Genomic DNA, 22,263 nt, shown 5'->3' with positions numbered 1-22,263 from the left:
GTGAAGATATTGTATTGTATTGACGCTGAACAATTAAACGATTTGGTTCTGTTATCAACATCAAAGACTGTTCAACTTTAAGGTAAAATGAAGTCTGTTATACACATCAATTAGTACGAATAACTCATAGTCGTTGAGTACAAGACAAGGAGCTGGCCGGTGTCTCCGCCATACCATGAATAAACTGAGTAAATTTCGTTAACTTTAATTAAAAGTTTTGTGTTCATTTAGTTTAGTCACATAAAGTTAGTGGGCGTTTGTAATTTTTCGCTCTGTTTTGTATCATTCCCACTTCGTCATGAATGTTCATATCTCTCGATAAGTTCTCTTTGACTGAACTCGTGCCGTGAATGCATTTAACTTATATTACTTTCAAGCCCGCTAGACTTTATAGTGATGCTGCTCAAACACATCATATAAATAAATAATTTAAACTTTATATCCGGGAACATCCGCACAGTAAGTGGTTTTGATTTGTTCTGAAGTACGTCCTCTCAATAAATGTACTGAAGTTAAGGATGTACATGAACTATTCACAAAGGCAAACAGTTTTCCTTTAATAATGATATCGGTAAATATGACAAACTCACTCAGCATGTAACTTTGTTTAATATAATATGATTACCAGAGACGTCTCCCTTATGATAATACAGTAAGTGCGGTGACAAGCCGTCTCGAGACTGCAATATTATCCCTGTCAGGACGATGTATTAATTTCAATAAACACTGTATCCTATATTTTAATAACAGACCTAGCCTTCGTGGCCCTCTGTCGATAAGTTATAATATGGGATAGTCAAACATCAACGAGACTGTGAAGACTGATTCCTCTCTGTTTAAAGCCTGCATTTCTACTATCAAGTTTAATGATGAAACGGTAAAGTTTATGCAGTCAATTAACAAGTAGAAGCACGGTCCGTACAAAGGAGCGTCCACAGACTACGTAACACAAGGTTCCCGTACAACACATACTTTAATAACATAATAATAATAATGATTGCCTCTTATCAGGAATACATTACGCAACCTTTGAATGGCCCTTGAATAAAATAAATTAGCGAATTGAACGTTGAATTTGTAATTTGCTGTATATTGAATCTGATATTACAGGCTCATGGCTGTTGTTAATATAAACACACAACACATTAAATACCCACGCACGCTAGGAACGTTGATGCGTGATATGTAGCAGTTTCGACGAATCTCATTATCCGACGGCAACAAGCTGCGTTTGTGGAGACACGGGCAGCTCGTGTGTGCACAAAACGAAAAAAACCACTATACGTGTAATCACAGGACTGACTCATAGAATACTCAGTAGCAGAGTCAAGCATTCTATTACTGGATCCTAAATCGAAGTAATCCCTGGCAAGATAACAAATATTCAACTTGTCCGTAGGTGTGCATGATCTGGACGGGGCTAGTTTAGAGATAAAAAGCCTCGGCGCTTCGACTGGTGTCAGTCATATAACAATAAAACAGTGAACACATTACTAAATTGATCTAACACGATTGAATTTAACTGACGTCCGGCGATCTGGTGTACATAACAACCCTAGCAGATTGTTACATGTAGAATGTGCAAAAATATTATATGACTATAGAAAAATATAAACAGTTGTACAGTTTGAATATGTTAAGAATAATAGATATAGTGTAATAAAACAGTTCAGTATCATTGAGGCGATAGAGGTGCTTTTCGTTAATTGTCCTGGATTTGCAGGTTCGGTTGAAACAATGTTAAATTTGATAGTTACAAATAATCCCAACGAAATAAATCTTCAGACGACTAATGTAGTGTTCACGTTGAAGAGTTCCGCTTACGGTTTTGAATCGCTCAAAGTTATTAACAGTAACTTAAAACGGTAACTTTATATATCAAACTTGGATTCTTACTTACCGAGTATACGCTTCAGCCAAATCGGCTCCTTCAGAAAATTGTTTTGAGTCACTAACCGTGGAAGAAATAACTTGATTTTCAGAGGGCTCCCTGTATTGCAAGTGAATATTTGGTTACCGTACCTGCAGCTGTAAATCGTATGTAACTATAATGTGTTGTTTGAACACGATCTACATATTTGTATGAAAGCTTGGTTTTCGCATTTACTATTCCTTTTATTTATATTACACTTATGTCCTCGTTTCGCTTAATTTACAGCAACCGTGATCACGGGCGGACGATATGAATACAAGCAGTTTTGAGGTCTGGTAGTGTGTGCGATACGGGATTTTTAATTTTTGATGAGAGGATCCCAGGTATTAGAAAATCGTTCGTATTGCATTGTTCTATATGTTAATAAAGACTACGATCGAAGATGTTACAGCACCCGGTAGTGTGCCTCCGTGTAAATAACAGAAAGAAAAAACACTTTTATCACTGATGAGTGAAACATTCAACAGAATGGACATAACTAATAACTAAAAAATTCTGTAAAATGAAACAGGTTCGAAAAGCATACTCTCAGAACGAACAGAACAAATAAGTATTAATTCCATAGCAATGTACTGGACGTGATCTTACATAAATTGCCTGCGACGGTCCACCAACTAGCGATGTCATAACAGTGAACACTGAAATATGAAAAAAGGTTCAGGGGCGGTAGAAAATGTCTTTGAAATTTATTCCTGATAGCTCCTTTACATTTTACATAATTATTTAAATGCTAGAGTTTAATATAAAATACAAACATTGAATACAAAATATATTAATCATATGACACCCCCGAGAGAAGTTCCGGGCCGGAGCTGGTCGTCTGGAATGTGATTTAGTCTTAATATGAAGAGTAACACTTGTTGTATTGTTCATAGTTAGTTTTATTTAGGAAATAAACTGTTACAAAGCTTAATCAAAACACATCATTATTGCACCATAGTGCCACACACAGTGTAGAGTGACAGTAGCAGAGAGACAATACAGTATTGCACATTTTATATGTACTACTTACCATCACCAGGGAACCGTCTCCTCTTACTGCACATCACTTACACTTGCTACAATCTGAGGGGATCCTCGTATAGGTCGAAGATTCTTGAACTTGACTTGTACCGTCATTAACCCGACACGGTGAAGTGTTCCATGAGTTTCGTACTTACCTAAGGTGTGTCATGTCATCCCATGATTAACCTTCGATGGAAGACGAGCTTTCCGTCGCACATCTGTCAAGCTCAAACAGTCCCGCTCTCGCTGCGACGTTATATTAGATACTTCATACTTCCGACACATCACAGTACCATGACACTTGACACACACATACACACTCACACACACACTCGCTAACATCAATGTATGCAATACAAATTCACAGAAACATGTATAAATAGTGATTATGACGCCATTTCCTTTGTAATATAAGTTGAAGATTTATTCGCATTTTCCGTTATCTGTTAATCTGTTTCTCATGAACATGGCCGTTTCGCTTCTTATATTCCCTCAATATTTGTCTCATAACTTTTCCCTTTTTATTTCCTTGTATGAAATCCATTCGTTGATTGCAAAGAGTCAAACGTCAAAGAATATTGAACATCTCATTTCATAAATGTAAGTGTGTATGTATGTGCGTGTGTGAATAATATATAAAATCAGCAATACAAAGTCAATAGTGTGTACTCATAGTGACCACCGCCGTCCGCTAACAAGGGTGGCTAACGATAACAAGAATCTGGCATGGATGATAGAGGACAGACGGACATACAACCGGTCGGCTGGAAGGAGTTTGTTAATATTAAATATACACGACTCTGTTCCCGACCTACTCAGCTACATTCAATTAAACACAAGTGTTTATTTAATAATCGTTAAACCGCAACGTTTTCCTCTTAACGAGATATTATTGATTTTGGCTTTGGCTTACTATATACTCGTGTGTTATCACTTCGACGATTACAAAACTCTGACAGTGTTCACTAGCGGAGCTGCAATACATATTAAATAGTCATACATTAAAACATGCTAATAAGTAGAGCCGTGCTGTTAGGGAAATAGGAATTAAAACAGATAACTAGTCATATTATCAATAATGTAGGTAGGATAATGGGAAAGTTTATCGTGGATTAAAGCAGCCGACTGGAATCATAACATATAGCGTTTCCCCCTCACTGTACACGTCCAGCGTCAAATAAAGTTTATATATCGGCAGTATATCCCTTTTCATGAATGTGTCTGTGTGTCTGTCATATCTATAAAGTTTCTGCGTTTCTTATTTGTACCAGTTGATTTATAAGATGAGAATTATTTTTATTGTACACATACAGCCGCGGTCGCTAACCGGATGTATCAATTCTATGTCGTAGTAATGTCGCGCAGTGTCATTATAGTAATCATGTTTTATGAGTGCACAGTATGCAAACATCAAGTAAACTACAACTTAACAAAGCCGTGCATATGGGATATGGAACCGATTTCCTCCCAGTGACAGCCTCCTCGCCCTCCCCGCCGGAGATGACACTCAACATGCCTTGAGCCCCGCACCAAAGCAGGAAGTCATTCATTGTTGATGTAGCCAACAAATTCACTTTTCCGTCATAACAGAAATATATTATATACTATATATATATGTAGTGCATCAGTGATCAAAGATTATTACATGTTGGCGGGAGTGAAACAAAACACTACGTTCTACTGAAGGTAGATCGGCCGCGTGTGGGACTTGCAGGATATGGCTAGAGGCTTTATCGAACTACCTGCAAACAATGACCGACCATATAACGGTTATACGTATGGGAAAGGCGGGGTGATGATGTATGGGCATGTAACGATATGATACGATAGGTCGTGATTTTACAGGCATACGTATCCACTAGTATGACGTCACACCCAACGAGATGTTTCTATATACCCTATTATATGCATGTAATGAAGTCAATTACTATTATTGTCCTAAGCAAACAGACTCCATTGTGCGATAACGCTTTTATTGACCAATTATCTAAATCACAAAACACCAAATATGATATACAGCGTGTTCATCTTCACCAGACACACACATTTACATGCATAGCGCAAGCGACACGCTTATCATTTTAAATGTTACGTCTTATTAGCTTTAAAAATTTTATAACTTTATTTATTTTATGACTCGTAAAATTGAATAGCGAGCGAGTTACTCACTCAATAAATAATAAAAAGTCTTTTCGCGCAGACGGTCCAATCTTATGTCAAATGTATACGAGAAAATGCTTCCGTCAACGTTCAGACTTTACAGAAAAAACGGGGAAACAATAAGGTTTTGTTTGTTATGGAAATTGCAGAGCTGTATTAGCAAAGGAGATTTAAAAAAAATATGTTCCGCCGTCCTCTGTTGCGAGGCTTAAAGTGTAGCGGATTGATGTCGAACAGCGACTTTAGATTCCTCTACTGCAATATGATGGACGAAAAGACGATAAATAACTTGAATTTCAGTTTAGTTTGTAACAATATATTACTACATTAGAAGAAAATTAGAGGCTGTTTGTCTTTGATAACGGCCTCTGCTGCATCACACAGTCGGACCTCCTTCAGAAACAAATGAATTTATTAATAAACCTACCTTGAACCGCGTCTTAAGCAGTTATCCTATTTGAAATATTACATAATTAGGATCGAGCTCGACTCGTAAGGCTTTACTTTTATTGTACGGCTTTTGAAACTAACATCAGCCATACCATAACTTACTATAACGAATTATAACTACTAAAGTCAATCTGTTTGTTTTCTGAAAGATTTTGTTTAGCTTAAGGATTATAATCCATGGCAGTAAGTGAGCCTGTTGATTACAGGCCCAGTCATCGCTGAGCCCGAGCCGGAGTTGAAGTCGCGAGGAGCCCGGGACCAACGATATCTGGTGAGAAATATACTGCATGGTCCATCATTTATGTAACAACAAGCGAATGAGATGAGAAGAATATGAATATCAGTGAATATTTACGACGATTTTTAATAATTTGTACGTTTTTCATCGACGTTTGGATGCAGAGTTTATGCGTGAACAGCTATCTATTCATCAGGTCCAGTCAGTCGGTCTATCGGGACGTTTCTGGTCTACTTGTTTATACGCGTGGAGTAGTTCAATATATACTGTACATAATATATTTAGACTTGAATAATAATAACACTGTTAATTTTTATAATGAAAAATTACTTACACAGAATATAATAAAACATGCGAAAATTACATTAAGAAAATGTTTAATGTCTTCTCACTATATAATGTAAAAAAGACAATATAAAAATTAACAGACGAACACTATACAATATATTGTAAATGAACGTTATAATACTAGGCGTTAATTCAATCAATTGAACAATTGCAAGTGCTTTTATTTTAGGTATAAATATTAAAGGCGTGTTCCGTTTATCAGAAGCAATTTCCGAACGCAGTTCAATTGAAGGCAATCCTTTAAGTCGATTATAGGTCTGTAGCGGCGGGCCGGTAAGCGTTTTAAACATCAAACATGCAACGCCTTTTATCCTATTACTCTCACAGTTAATAGACAACGGAAACTCGGCCTCGCCTCCTTTAATATAATATAGCGACTTAAGATGTGCATTTTATCTATCTCTGATTATCCTAACGTTGTAACTTCAGTTTGTTTGGACCGGATGTTGATAGTGGCTTGTAAGAGGGTGTGTAATGTGTTTCTCTTTATGCTCAGGACAATGGCGAGCAATGTACCGTGATCCGGGAGAACCCTGTGGACATCGACACCACCGTCATCTTCCCCGCCTTCGACTTCCAGGTCAGTGGCAGGACACGACACATAACACATCATACACAGAGTACACATCAACTCATTAGTTCCCTTAACAGAATCACATCAACGTTTCCCTCTATTGTGTTATTAAACCAGTCGTAACTCACATCACTATCATTGCGTCTATTGTACTTATCTTGGTAAGGCTCTGTTTTTGTAAACTCTACTGTTCATGAAGTCGACGGAACTGTAAATCAACTTGGCTCAATTTAATTTACCTCGTTATAATGATCGGAGCGTTAAGAATAATAAAGACGTCCGGGGCGGCGTAAAGTATAAAGTTGATTTAACAGTATTTGTATGTTTGCGTCACAGCTTAGTTCTCTTGTTCTCTTTGAACTCCGGACCGTCGCTATACCAACAACCGGACTCTACCTCATACATAGGGACGTCGAAACTGTATAAAAATTATTTATTACTTGTAACCGACCACGAAAAAAGATAGATGTTTTAAATTTGACGTCGAGATCTATCTGTGCGTGTGTATGTATGTATGTGTGCCCGTTCGTGGCCTCGTAGCTCTCACACGGATTGAGGGATTTACCTAAATGCGCTTTTTTATTTCAAATCTAGTTTCATTGGTTTCGATTTTAAGCTCGTTTGGTTAATATCGCTCCAGCGCTTTAACAGTGTACGATCTTTTCCAAATTTACATGAGGTATTTAAGTCAGATTATTCCTGAATATTTAGCTATTCATCATAATTAGGCCTGTATACGGGGCCTTTTCTCTCCTCTTCATGCAATTTATTTCTTATATTTCAGCACTTCGTTATATAAACGTATAAGTCGACCTACATTATTACACCAACATTATTTCCTGTATGTAATGATTCTCTATCTCTTTAAATTTTCTTAATCGTTTGTCGATGTAGCCGGAGACGTGAGCCGTGCCGAGGAAGCTCGCTTCCACCGACATCATCATTGACGTACAGAATTGTAAATATACATGAACATGTCATATATGTTTGTATGAGATTATGACTGTACGGTCTGGAGCTATGGTTGATACTTTAACATCTCCAGGAGACACACAACGCGACCCGCATGTAGCGTGTGTTCAATGTACTACTAATAAATATAATGTTTATGTGGGAAATACATCGCATACATTCAACTCCCTTATTATGAAATGAGTCTTCATTTGCGACTGCTTAGTATTGTACGCGGCCTCCGCATATTGTGATATCTATATGAGAATAACACTAATAATACTTCCAATATGTTGCGTTTCGGTCGGTGCAAGGCGTTCTTGTAGTGCTTGTCGTTCAACTTAATACGCTGCATTGCTCATTCCGTTCGGCGCTTGTTTTTATAACGATGGCATTCAATGGTTATCGGTCGGCCGGGTTAGGTTTAGGTATACATAACATACAATGCACTTAATCCCAGACGTGCCTCATACTTGGTAGCGTGACGACATAACACTCGTAGTATTGTAATGCATTGAACTGAAATAAATACTGTCCCTGTAAATTCGACAGATAAGTTTATAGAGCGTTGGTCGCAGTTTGTGTTCCAAGGTGGCGCCGGGCGCGTGTTTGTACAACTATTAATAAGTCTTCACTGTCGTTATAAGAGATGTTTAGAAGCTATAGTATATATATGTATGTCACCGATAGTAATCAACAACGAAATCTCATCACCGACGTATAACTCTCATAAGTGTATGCTCTGCTATACGTGAAATGAATGTACACCGTGCTCTGGCGACATTGTAGGATGTTTATTTTCTATGACAGTGACCAAAAGCGGACGCTATATTGAATAAAAATATGAAATAAATTAGTACTAAAAAGTCGTGAGCTTTTGAAATATATCCTTTGTTATTGTCAATAGAAATTAAAGCTTAATGATATATCCGATGCTGTCACGTGGGCGGCGGAACACCGTGGTTGTTTTTGTTCCACCCGCCCCCCACCCGCCCACTCAAGACTCCCGACTCCTATTTTTCGGCCAATGTTTCATCACTCTCTATCGTCTACGTCTATGTTACCGTCGCGTAAATCCCATTCCAACAAACGAAAAAATAAAAAAAATAACTCCTAGCGAACTGCAATTCGTAGTTGTAGGAAATCAATTTGAAAGTCTTTGATTCACAATGTGTCAGACAGACACACAGCATCTCTGAGAGAGGACTTCACAAAATTGTTCTGTTAGTTTAAGTTCACCGGGGCCCGTAGCTAATTAATGAAATACTAACATTTTATACAAATTGTATATGTGAGGCTATTTCTAACTGTTACATAATCAACTGGTTACCAATTAACTAATCCGTGTAGAGACGTTACATAGCGCACGTATGTAACGTATAAGCACGTTTAACTCTAACCTATTCTGATGTTATTACCGACTAATGCAATTTAAGCTTCCCTCTTTGTGTTATATATATAACACATGTACATTGTACATATGTGTACACGCACATATGTACAATCTAGGATCTGAATGAAATGTAAGTCATAGCGCCTCTCGTGAAAGTCTCTGACGTGTCTATTATTATATGAAACTGTACAATTATCACTAAGGTAAGGCGCGGGAGGTTATTTCTGTAACTTTTTAATTAAAATCTTTAATTTTTATTCATGTTGGAATCATTTTATTTGGATATAGTATTGTTTAGTTAGGCTTTGTGTTTTCATTATAACAAGCGCTCCTGTCAGACTACAGAACTAGTACTTTTTATTTACGGTCGTATCCGAGTCGTGTGCAGCATCCGATTGCTATTATTATTCTCTTTGTGAGACTGGTGTGTTCCATTGCATTCGTATAAACAGGCTTATTGTACTTACAAAGATTCGATAATCCCGTATATTACTTGGTATTAGGCGAGCGGGTGCTTTATATATTGCCCTCAATAACAGCCAGCTAGCGCACTCTCACAAACAATATTTTTTCACTAGGCGTCATTTATAATTGTGTTAAAGGTTTTTTTGGCGTAACTACAGACACACCAACAGACCATCACTATTGGATCTCATCTACATGCATAGCAGAACATATAAATTGTTTCATAGATGTGTGCCCGTCTGTACGTCCTTTATAACATATTATATAATTTTCGATAAATTTATACCAGTGTATATAACACACGTATTATTTGACCTGGCGTTTATTTCACAAAGGACTTTGTAAAAGGCTAATATTGGCAGTTGATTTTAAAAAGTGTTCTGTAGTTTAAAAGCAAGTGTCAATCAAAATGCCCGAGTATATAAAATTCTCTATCAAGCGTTTGAGCCTGTTCAGAGTTACTTGTTACTTTGACACGGCAAGTTTTGGGTGTGACCGTCAACAGAGAGTGGTGAGGTGAAAGTGAGCAGTGGACGGTGTATGACAATCCCGGCCGGGCCCGTCATGCATACATTAAAGTTTATGGGTAGGGTTATGTGCCGAGGGCGGCGAGGATAGGCGGGCGGGCGTCATTTGAAGTCCAGTGAAGCGAGTTCTTTGAATAGACTGAGGCTGAAGAGGAGCCGTTGCAACTACTATAATTATTATTGCTGGACGTCGAGCACGTGGATACTGAACAGACACCGAGATGTCAGCCCCTCCCTACGAGAGATAATACTCCGGCCTCATTATAGTCCTACTATACTATTCTATAAATAAATACACAGGCGTTCATAAAAACAATTTAAATATAATTTTGCATCGTTCATATTTCACGGATAAAGTATCTGAAACTATAACAGTTCAGTATGTAGCCATGGATGAACATCGGCAACAGAACAAACAGACGATTAAAAGCTATTCCTTTAATAAAAGTATTCATTCCGACGTCAGCTGGACGCGGACAAGGCTTTATAGATGAAGATTTCTTTTAATTACATTACGTGAACATTGTACCAGAAACTACTTTTTACAATTAATTAATGATAGTTGTGGAAATGTACTTTCTATGAACAGAGACTCGTCCGTTGCACGGAGTCACTGAAGACCTAGTAGAATGATTTAATAGTCGAAAATCTCACACCCGTACAAAGTTTTCAATATTTATAACCAGCCTTTTATTTACCAGCCACGGATTGGGCGCGATGTTTGCGTTTCAGGGGAGAGGTTGTGTCCGCGTTTTTTGTTTGTTTGTGTTAACGAATGTTCGAATTCATCTACGAAACGGTTCGATTCCGATAAGGATTTGTTTTTATTTCAATGTTGGACCTCTCGCCACGTTCTATATCTTTGGAAACGATGCATGAAGCCATTTCGTCGGCATCAGCGCCCCTTTTCGTGTTTGATATTTCAACCTAAAAATTTGATTGACCTTTACACGTTTGTAGTTTAGAGTTCACGTGTTATTTTTAGATCCTGATACTGTACATAACATGTACAGCCATCCCTTAGAAATGTAACAGCCAATGCAAGGTATAGGGTTCCGGGATAGTTTTTATAAGTGCTTTACTTTAATTACTGTAAATCAGTAAGTTCTCAGTATTACACTGTTGTACACGTCGCTGTTTCTGAACTGTCATCATCCCATGTATTTGTTCAGAATAAATCAATCCGAGGGATGTGATAGAAACAAAATAAAACAGTAAGATACACAAAGAAGACTAACTTAATTGACGATGAACAGGAAGGTTTTGAAACCGAAGCTGACTGACAGACAGTCGCCGCGCGCCCTCTAAGATGTCAGGAGCGAGCACCTGGCCTTGTGAACTAAAAAATTCCTGACGTCACACAACCGACGCGTCCACAATATACATATATAACACACTGATATATATTTATAATAACATGTATATTACAAGCAATCCACTATACAAAACTATTTCTCAATACTTTTCAAACTTTTACTAAGATATTCAACGTCATTATTTCTGTCGTAACGTCGGAAAGATCGTCGCTGTCAGGACTTTTCATGGCAACTACTCGCTCTCGTTTCACGCAACTTCATATTATTTCATATATTTAGACAACGAAGTATTTCTATCGTTTGATTATGCACGAACAGTATTTATGTTTCACGGGAGTAAATTACGCTCCAATAAATTTGCGGATCATAACAACCATGCGAGGATAAACGTATATGTTTGTATCCAAACACTCAGTTTGATGATGTGTGCTGTAGGAACCGTAGATCTAATATGTTGTCGTTTGTATGGCTAGTTGATTAAATGGTCGTTGTTACCGAAAGTAATTTAGTAACACGGTCGCCAGTCCCGGCGTAGTTCCCACTCTGTTGTCTGTACACTCAACTTGTTGTCTATATACCAATCCCTGCCTTCGCTTTGTGCAACGATGCACTCCGCTCACTTTAACGGTTAAACTTTGCTCAATTTCAAAATTAAAGACAGACGGACAATGAGACGGCGGACACTGAAACCACCTCCGGCATTCGGATGTTCTCTCTGAGACATTATTTTCATTTTGTAATTTCTGTTCTCGTAGAGATCAAACCTTGATGTGTCTGTGGATGTTTTATTGTGTTACATCGCTTTGCTTAAAACTTTATAACAATAAAGAGCATGAACAGACTAGCAGCGAAACATATCGGATCGGTTGGATTAAAGGAAATTACAACAGTCTGCTTTGACTTTAATTAAAGTAACTATGTTATTAATTCCAGCCGAGTTGGTTACGAAGTAAGGAGTTTTGGGACAAATCCTTTGAAGATCGCTACGAGAAAATGAAGAACGACTCCCGCCGTCCGAGACTCAAGGTGAATGTTACTTATCTCATTAATATACTTTTACTTAAACTGCCGCTCTCCTTATAACTTTGCTAAATTATATGTCTAAGAGCTTGCGAAACAGAACTGAACTGGGACTGTGACGTTCCATGAAAAGGTAAACGACTTTATTAAACCTGCTGGCTGATCTCGAGGAGCCTTTATATTTGACCTGTCTTTGCACCTGTGTTCATCCCCGCATTGCGATTTAACCTTACAAGATAACTTTGTCGGTCCTTTGAACATACCCTTAAAGCCACTGTTAAGCACTTCCGAACGGTTCATAGATTTATTTAATTGCTGTATTATCATGTTAATAATTTGAACAATAAACATATCCGCGCGGACTTCTGTAAACCCCAGGGCTAGTTAATAGCGATGCGTCAGTTTTATCAGCGAGGCGACTGTGTTGTAAATTATGAAACTGAATGATTGATGAATGTTCGAGTGTCCGAGTGTCGTAGTGTGGTCACGTGTGACGGGAACGTTACTTATATGTATAACATAGTATAGAGTATCATACAGGTGGAGGAGGAAGTGCTGTTGGTGATGGAAGTCTCCAAGTTTGTCATTGTCTTGGCTCGTTTGTTTTTAACTCGACCTGGTCGGACATATGTAGTGTCCTCGCACTACCTTCTTTAATATTTTATCTGTATTACCTTGTGCCATTTCTCTCGACTTCATTTTTTGTAGAATCAAGTCAAGTCAAACAGACTTAGAATAAAATTTATCCTTCTATTCTTTAACCATAGCGTTCCACTACAAGACAGAGTTCTATGTTCTGTATATTACTTTAGTTGTGTCCTAACTCCCGACACAAGACAAACTAATAATAATGTTGAAGTTCTCGCTGAGAGACAGAGGAGGCCTGGACGCTACACACACCACAAACTGTTTGTTTTGAATTTCCAAACACTGGCGAGTCACAAACGAACTTGTATAAATAAGTTTCAGTTAAAGTTGTAAGTATATTACAAAGCCACACAAACAACTACATCAGTCATCAGAATTGGACTTCCATTACATGGCAGATGATTTCAAAATAGATCGAGGCTCGTGTGCTGAGGAAGTGTCGGTAGAAGGAGTTAGTGTCGGTAGTATGTACTTAAATTACTTAAGACGTGATGTCCGCTGTCGCAGGTGATCGTGGTGCCGCACTCCCACAACGACCCCGGCTGGCTGAAAACCTTCGAGCAATACTTCGAGTGGAAGACCAAGAACATCATCAACAACATGGTCACCAAGTTGCACCAGCTCCCCAACATGACTTTCATCTGGAGCGAGATATCGTTCCTTAACGAGTGGTGGGAACGGTCGCATCCCGTTAAGCAGAAGGTACACTGTCGGGATGTCGATAGGACGTCTGGTAGATAGCGCTGGTGGCTGGCGGCTGGTGGCTGGCGGCTGGCGGCTGGCGGCTGTCGGCTGGCGACCGGTCGCCGGTGGAGGGTTTAGTGACGGTAGCCGTGGTAGCGTGCACTGTAACACGAACACATTACGGACGATATTTAGAACTGTGCTAATTATAAATTACGATGCTGTGATCTCTTTTTTATTTTTCTGTTTTTATTATTTAGCTTAAGCAATTGGTTTTTATAAATGAAGCAGTAAATATATTTTGAAGAATTGAACTCGTTTTATTAGATTACTTTAAGAACTATTGAGTCCAGTATTGTATTGGTTTAAGTTGGCCAGAGCGCACGTCCCTTGTACGAGGAGAGCGGCCTCTAACTGCAGTCACCGTGCACTGCGTAATGCGCTCCCGATGCAACTCTACTGCAAGCGACCACAAACTAAGTAGTTAGAGCGATCTCAAACAGATGGCATTGGTACATTCGTTACAGCGTTACAGAATCTCTATGTAGCTAAATACCGTCCCAACGACACAATAGCCCTTAGCATGTTCGTCTTAACTGCCACATACATCCCCGAAGGTACGCGAAGCGAACATATCTCCTTTGTCAAATTATCTATTATATTTCAATGAACGCAGACATCCCTCAGACCTGCTCACACTCGTCCGATAGTGATTCCAACGCTAAGTATATATATATAAATGCTCCGTTTCCGCTGTCACCGAGTTACGTAAATAACTTGAACTATATGCATATGTCATTATTGATGCAATAAATTTACTACAATACAAAAAAATGCATATTTGTTGACAGGTTCACGTTTATTTTTAAATTTATAATAATAAAAACTAAATAGTATTTATTTTTAATCATTAGGTAAAGTGTATAATCTGTGGACGTGACGTACGGTGTAGACCGGGGCTTAGAATGTGTCTACAGTCGCGGGATAACTTTAATAGTATCAATATTAACGCTGTTTGACAACGTACGAATGATACATCGCTTTTATAACTTATCGGTTAACAAGGACGGTCAAATTATTTTTACAGTAAAGATGAAGTTATCTGCTGAGGATATATGTGGCACTAAGACGATATGTTATGTTAATTTATTATTACGAAGCTTACTTCCAGGTTCACTTAACCTCTCGTAATATCGGTTTCAGGCGCTGAAGAAGTTAGTTAAAGAAGGTCGGCTGGAGATAACGAGCGGCGGCTGGGTCATGCCGGACGAGGCCTGCACACATATATACGCACTCGTCGATCAGTTCATTGAAGGTGATTTCAGAAGTTATTTTCACAATGACGGACGGCACGTAGAAACACGCAACATTATAGAATGTATTGTTTGTATTGTCCAGGGCACCAGTGGGTGAAGACGAACCTGGGGACTGTTCCGCGGATAGGATGGTCCATCGACCCGTTCGGTCACGGCCCCACGGTCCCTCACCTCCTGGAGCTGAGCGGGCTGGAGGGAGCTATCATACAACGGATCCACTACGCCTGGAAGCAGTGGCTGGCGAGGAGGCAGATAGAAGAGTTCCACTGGGCACCGGGCTGGAGCTCGCGCAGGCCTACGCTGGTGGTCCACAACCAGCCGTTCGACATCTACTCCATCAAGAGCACGTGCGGACCTCACCCCGCCGTCTGTCTCGGCTACGACTTCCGCAAAATCCCCGGCGAGTACTCCGAGTACACGGCCAAGTACGAAGAGATCACCGACCAGAACGTGCAGAGCAGAGCGCGCACGCTCCTCGAGGAGTACGAACGCGTCGGCTCCCTGACGCCTCACAACGTGGCGCTGGTGCCGCTGGGGGACGACTTCCGCTACGAGCACGCCTCGGAGTTTGACGCCCAGTACAACAACTACATGAAGATGTTCAACTACATCAACGATCGTAAAGACATCTTCAACGCCGACGTCTCCTTCGGAACTCCCCTCGACTACTTCAACGCTATGAAGGAAAGGCACGACAACATCCCCGTCCTCAAAGGAGACTTCTTCGTCTACTCCGATATATTCAGTGAAGGCAAACCGGCCTACTGGTCGGGCTACTTCACGACGCGTCCTTATCTCAAAATTTTGACGCGACAGTTCGAGCATCATTTACGAACGGCGGAGATTCTGTTCACTCTCGTCTCGAACTACGTGTCGCAATCTAAAAACAAGAAACTCATTGCCTCCGAGAAACGACTGGAGAAGCATTACGAGCAGTTGGTGACCGCGCGCAGGAACCTCGGCCTCTTCCAACACCACGACGCCATCACCGGCACCTCCAAGTCCACGGTGATGACCGACTACGGCACCAAGCTGCTCACCAGCCTCTACCACTGCATCCGCCTTCAGGAGACGGCTCTCACCACTCTCATGCTGCCCGACGAGTCTCTGCACTCCCAGAGCGTGCTACAGAGTCAGATGGAGTGGGAGTCGTACGGCAAGCAGCCGCGTCAACTGCAAGTGTCGCACGTGGACAAGAATCAGGTGATTTTGTTCAACCCTCTGACCGAAGAGAGGACGGACGTCATATCGCTCAGGTCCAACACCACCAACATACGGGTGTACGACACTCGCAGGAAGGAATACGTCCAGTATCAAATTATGCCCAATATAGAGATCCGTGAAAACAAAAAGTTCGTCATCAGCGACATGAACTTCGACATCCTGTTCGTGGCGACTCTCCCGGCGCTGACGGCGGTGACCTTCCGCCTGGAGGATCACAGCAACATCTCCCAGCACGCGGTGGTGTTCTGCAACAGCTGTGACCACCGCGCCACCTCGCAGCGACCCTCAAACTTCGCCTACAAGAAGATGATGCCCGGCGACATCCAGCTCGAGAACTCAGTGCTGAAGCTGCTCATCGACCGCAACTCCGGCCTCCTGAGGCAGCTCTACAGAAAAGACATACGCAAGAGAAACGTAGTCGAGATACAGTTCGGGGCCTATCAAAGCGCGCAACGACATTCTGGAGCTTACCTGTTCATGCCTGACTATGATTCTCCCGAGAAAAACGTTTTGAACTCTTACACGAACGGTGAGAGCTTGCAGGACGACAACATAGTCATCATCTCGGGGCCGGTCTCCACTGAAATAACAACTTTTTACTTGCCCTTCTTAGTTCACACTTTGAGGATTTACAACGTAGACGACCCCGCTCTGCTGCGTGCTGTGCAGATTGAGAACATCGTGGATTTCGAAAGCCCGCCCAAGAACAGGGAGACCGAGCTGTTCATGAGGTTCCAGACCAACATACAGAACGGGGAAGTACCAGAGTTCTATACGGATCAGAACGGGTTCCAGTACCAAAAGAGAGTCAAGGTGGACAAGTTGGGCATCGAGGCCAACTATTACCCCATCACAACAATGGCTTGGCTGCAGGACGAGGAGAGCCGTCTGACGGTGGTGACCGACCACGCGCAGGGAGCTTCCGGCTTCGAGCCCGGGCGGCTCGAGCTGATGATGGACCGCCGCACCTTGTACGACGACCATCGCGGCATAGGAGAAGGCGTCGTCGACAACAAGCCCACCGTGTTCAGGAACTGGCTGCTGGTGGAGCCGACAACCTCAACCCCCCCCGACTCGAGCGATCGCGCCAACACTGCACGCGACAAGCGAGACGCTCACGTGTCCGGCGTCCTCAGCGAGCGTCACTTCCGGCCGGGGCAGGTGGGCAACGAGTACGAGCTGCCGTCGCTCGCCGCCGGGAAACTCAGTCGTCACCTCAACTACCCGGTGAACGTGTACCTGGTGGACTCCAGCGAGGTGGAGGGCGGCGATGTGGTCACCCGACACGAGCACGTGTTCGTCCAGGATTTCCCTCGAGACATCCACCTCCTCACCCTGCGCACCTTGTCGGACCCTGCCCTCGACCAGCTGCCGACCGACACCGCGCTCCTGGTGCTGCACCGCCCGGCCCACAGCTGCTCGGTGGGGGAGCGCCCCCCCTACTCCTCCCCCTCCACCGGCGACACGCCCACTTCCCGCTCCCCCCCAGCGAGCGCACGCTTCACCCGCGCCACGCGCTTCCCTCCCCTGCGCGTGTCTAACGTGACGTCTGTGAGCCTGACGGGTGTGGTGGAGCGCCGCGTGCTGACAGGCCTGCAAGACCTGCACGTGGAGCCGCTCGAGATCAAAACATATAAGATACGCTTCTAAAGACTGTTAGTATAAACGCAACTCGCTCGCACCTCTCAGTCGGACGGGCGGGGTTCGCGTTCTTTAGTCGAATTTAATATTTGATATGAGGCCCCTCGTGCCCGTAACGGCCGCCATGTTTGTAAGCGACATGTCCATACTTTATAGTATTTTGTTTGTTAGAATACTTCGGAGGCGACGGCGCCTCGTTATCATCGAGGTGTCACAGCGAACTACCTCAGGACCAAAACATATTTTTTTTCCTACTACAGATGTTATATTCAATTTTAATCGTATATTTTATAGAGTTGTCTTTGCTGTGCCGTTTATTATATTTATTGTATGAACAGTAACCGACTCGACTTATATCAGTCGTGCGACGCCTCACGAGATCTCACTTAGTCTGTACGTGCTGTTCACTGCGTATCGTCATAATAATGTTTTGAATCACTTTACAGTGTACAGCGAGCCAGTGGCCGCTGTACAGTTAGTTATTATTATTTATATGCTAAGGGAGGCGTGTGTCGCGTCTCCCGGTTTACCAAATGTTGTATATGTTGTTGTGTTTAGTCGTTACCGGCGGGACTCGTAGTCCGCACGAGGTTGTGGTAGTCGTTATAGTTTTCTCTACGTAGACTTAAACCTCTCTCCAGCCACTGTCAGTGTCGTGTATCAATTATTATAGTGTATTGTAAGGATGCGCTTCACCGCCGGCGCTGTTATTGCGGCGAGGCCGGTGAGGCCGGCGAGGCCGGTCCGGTCAGTCGCATCGCGTGGCGCGGCTATGAGCTGGGCTCGTGATAGATCACTTATACATGAATTATTATACACTCAACATTTATATTTGTTTGAAGATTCACTCCGTACCGTGATGTTAAGTGTCCTCTCCTACACACCGCGTTACATGCGATGACGCTTTATTTATTTGTATATAATTTCAAGTGTAAATATATTTTGTTAGCTGTAAGTTGGTTTTCTTATGTCATTTACTCGTCGCGCGGGAAAGTATTCAGTGTGTCATCGGCGTGAGTTGTTATTCTTACACACTAGTGGTCGTCTTAGTGATACCTACGTAAATAATATTAATAATAATGCTAACATGTAATACCTATCCCCACTCCTCAAACTGTATTCAACAATCTCAGTGTTAGATGTAAGATGTAACCTACAATAGATGGGACGATCTATAGTTCCGTGGTAACTGTTTGATGTCTGTCTGTCTGTCTGTCTGTCCTTAATGGTCGCCGTTATGTGTCGCTCCGTGTGTATCGTTTGGTGTAACCCCTTGTAACATGTTGTCTAGTTATTGTTTATGTAACGGCCTTTTGTTTTTGTTTTTTCGTTTTACTCGTACTATGTGACATCTGAATTGTTCCAACTTTAGTCGAAATAAAAACATGAAATACAAATTAAAAGTTTTATTACAATACTTTCGTCAAAATAGATTCAATTTTATAAAACAGGTAACCGGAAGTCGTCTCTTATGGTAGTATAGTTAGTGTATTATTATAATCTGTATCTGGGTCTCGTGTCAGTGTGTCCGCCCGCCGCCGCCCGCCGCCGCCCGCGTCGCACTCATTTCTTCTTTATCCTGCTGGCTATCCACTCCAGGCCGAGGTGCAACCTGAAACGTCACATACACAGCCGTATCAATAGTGTCACTTGTCTGTGACGTCACATCTCCAAGGTTCTCATGTCGGTTTCCGGGTGTCGCATATCGTATTGGACTGCGACCTGTATGACCCATCGTTCAGATAATAACTCTACTAACGTCATGTAGGAAACTAGATTGATTATAATGTAATGTATGTATATATAAGGTGTGTCGCCGTTACCCCTCGCCGGTGAGAGCGCAGCAGGCTTGGATGTGCCAGGGATGCTGCTTGATACAGGTCAGGTCCAGCTGCTGAGAGATCTCCGCCGCGGTCATTGACCCCTTCACATCCTAGCAGATAACGAGATGAACGAGTCTTACTACAAAACATATTGATACAACTAATGTTTACTTCACACGATCCTCATGCATCATGCAGCAGGGGCATGTATTGAATGTCATTCAATGAATTATTTTAAGGTGCCCTTACGAACATCTTCATAATCAAGGGAACAGCGAGGGAGCTATACCCTATGTATGAGTTAGAAATAAATTTATTGGAAGCTCAATTGAATTCAACAAATGCTGTCACACAAACCCTTTACTAGAAAGAATATCACAATATCAAAAAAATACATTATTATACTGCAGACTTTTCTTTAAGACTTTATGTGATACCGGTTTCACTGCCATTTACAAGACAAAGTGTGAATGTTCGCTGTATGTCTTAATAATTTAAATAAAAAATATTGTAGGCATGTTAACTTGTTATCACAGATCACTTGATGATGAAAATACTCATACAATTAACAAATATCCCAATCAGTTTGCAATCAAAGTTCAATATTTGGACTACATTAACTTGGTTAGGATCAAATGTCCAAGCTTGCTTTAAGCATATAACAACTGGAAGGTCGTTACTAAGAAACATTTGTTAAAACAGTTGGAAGCCAAACAATCACAAAGATATTAAAATCAAGGCCAGTTATATAAATGATGATAACAAAATCCACTGCAAACTGTTCTTTATTACCAAACTGATAGGAGACAAATTGCCTTCCCAATATTTTCTGTAATAAATATTGTATAGCCCCTTTATGACAAACATTACCTGTTTATTAGCAAACACCAGTAGACAGGCCTTGCTGAGTTCCTCGTGAGCCAACATCCGGTGCAACTCTTCTCGACTGATCCCCAGTCTCTGACGATCAGTGGAGTCCACCACCATTATAATGAACTGGAATATATTATATAGATTCTTTTATACAGTTTTGAAGACGCACACTATGGACACTATACAACTTATTATAGAGGCCTATGAGCATTTACACACACAGATGTTGGTTATATTGAAAAAATAATAATAATAAGAACTACTTGTACTAAGGAAATCTTCATAATGAAAATCAAAATTCTTGTACACAGAAATCAATAAGTTATTCAAATAGCTGACAATGACACACTTATACTTAATACATAAATGACAAGAAAATTTGAGAATTGCTTTTTGCTAATAACATATTGCAATATATAAGAAGGTGGCTTAAAATCTATTACAAAACATCAGCTACGATATTTTGCAGTACACAAAGACAAGTCTGGCATTGCGTCATGAATATCACATTGAAATAAAATAAAATATAGTCAAAGCTTGGTTCTTCGCTTGGCTTTTGATACTCGGTGGCAATGCAGGAATACTCAATGAACTCATTATGAAACCAGTTGTAGTCTATGTCATAAACACTTTGCGAGCCTTCTTATGAGGGACCAGTAAAACGACTAGTACTCACCTCACTGTTAGTGTAATAAGTGTTCCATGCTGATCTGAGGCTCTGCTGCCCACCGAGGTCCCACATAACGAAGCGAAGATTCCTCCATACAACTTCCTCTACATTAGAACCGATGGTGGGTCGAGTATGCACCGCCTCCCCCAGCAGCAGCTGGTACAAGATTGTTGTTTTACCAGCATTGTCCAAACCCACTAGAACCAACTTGTGTTCTGGAAAAAACAGAAATTTGATTAATGAACGAACAAACATTCCATTGATTGGACCATTCTTGACTAAAATAGAAACTGAGATAGATAAATAGTAGATTTTGATGATTTGTTGTTATGATGAAATATTATACGCCTTTGCTTTATATAACATTTAAATAAATTCATTTCTCTTGTCAGCTTCTACAAGGACACGATGATCCCGCTTTATCTTATCTAATTATATTATCTTAATTTGTGAGGTAACACATTCGATCTTACCTTCGTTTCCAAACAAGCTCCAAATTTTCGATATAAGTAGGCCCATTTTAGTGAAATGTTAAGTTTACAACAAAAAATTAAGATAGTTACTTAATTTAGTACCGAAATACTAACATCGTCAATATGTTTATTAATAATTTTAAGTTAGTCCCTCATTACAACTTAATTTCTAAGGCTACTGAACGACACTAGTACAATCACTTGTTTGTACAGAACAAGAGTTATAGTAAGAATGATTAAATAAAACAATTTTTATTTAAAAAATATGTAACGCGTCAATTCATTTTTACTAGAAAAAGGGCTATATTATGACATACACCTGTTGAAAAGTGGGTCAACAAATTCCCCACGTATTAAATGTATGCCATACCCTCACATAATCAATTAACAAAAAAAAAATAACACAGCAAAATATATATTTAAATACGTTATCTTTACTTTTAACTTAATATGTACTCAAAACTATTTTTTTACCACTAAAATGACAAAGACATAAATGACAAAAACGTAGGAACAAGACAGTTTCACATA

General features: G+C 40.8%; 2 protein-coding genes across 2 annotated transcripts in view; one reads left to right on the top strand and one right to left on the bottom strand.

Moving 5' to 3' along the window:
- LOC116777510 (alpha-mannosidase 2) overlaps positions 1-19,296 on the top strand; it is a 41,525-nt gene extending 22,229 nt beyond the window's left edge. Inside the window, exons 3-8 of the mRNA XM_032671104.2 lie at positions 5,755-5,819; positions 6,631-6,714; positions 12,294-12,386; positions 13,536-13,730; positions 14,916-15,027; positions 15,111-19,296. Of these exons, the coding sequence (XP_032526995.2) occupies positions 5,755-5,819; positions 6,631-6,714; positions 12,294-12,386; positions 13,536-13,730; positions 14,916-15,027; positions 15,111-17,902 (3,341 nt within the window). The 3' untranslated portion in view covers positions 17,903-19,296. The remainder of the gene's footprint in view (positions 1-5,754; positions 5,820-6,630; positions 6,715-12,293; positions 12,387-13,535; positions 13,731-14,915; positions 15,028-15,110) is intronic.
- Positions 19,285-22,231, bottom strand: LOC116777511 (ADP-ribosylation factor-like protein 5B). The gene is made up of 5 exons (XM_032671105.2): positions 21,733-22,231; positions 21,266-21,474; positions 20,587-20,712; positions 19,717-19,826; positions 19,285-19,505 (listed from the first exon to the last, which is right to left on the bottom strand). Exons 1-5 carry the CDS (start codon positions 21,776-21,778, stop codon positions 19,457-19,459), a joined length of 540 nt encoding a protein of 179 aa, XP_032526996.1. The 5' UTR covers positions 21,779-22,231; the 3' UTR covers positions 19,285-19,456.
- Between the last annotated feature and the right edge of the window lie 32 nt (positions 22,232-22,263).

The sequence above is a fragment of the Danaus plexippus genome, chromosome Z (genome assembly GCF_018135715.1).
Source record: "Danaus plexippus chromosome Z, MEX_DaPlex, whole genome shotgun sequence".
In the NCBI taxonomy this organism is placed as follows: Eukaryota; Metazoa; Arthropoda; class Insecta; order Lepidoptera; family Nymphalidae; genus Danaus; species Danaus plexippus.
Note: the sequence above shows the minus strand (reverse complement) of the source record. Positions and strands in the feature narration are given on the sequence as shown.

What these genes read in the sequence shown, in the direction of transcription:
- LOC116777511 (XM_032671105.2), bottom strand. Translation starts at nt 21,778, where the DNA reads ATGGGCCTACTTATATCGAAAATTTGGAGCTTGTTTGGAAACGAAG. An exon ending in GAGCTTGTTTGGAAACGAAG is followed by an intron (nt 21,475 to 21,732) that starts GTAAGATCGAAT and finishes TGTTTTTTCCAG; the next exon opens with AACACAAGTTGGTTCTAGTG. An exon ending in TGCGCTCTCACCGGCGAGGG is followed by an intron (nt 19,506 to 19,716) that starts GTAACGGCGACA and finishes GTGACGTTTCAG; the next exon opens with GTTGCACCTCGGCCTGGAGT.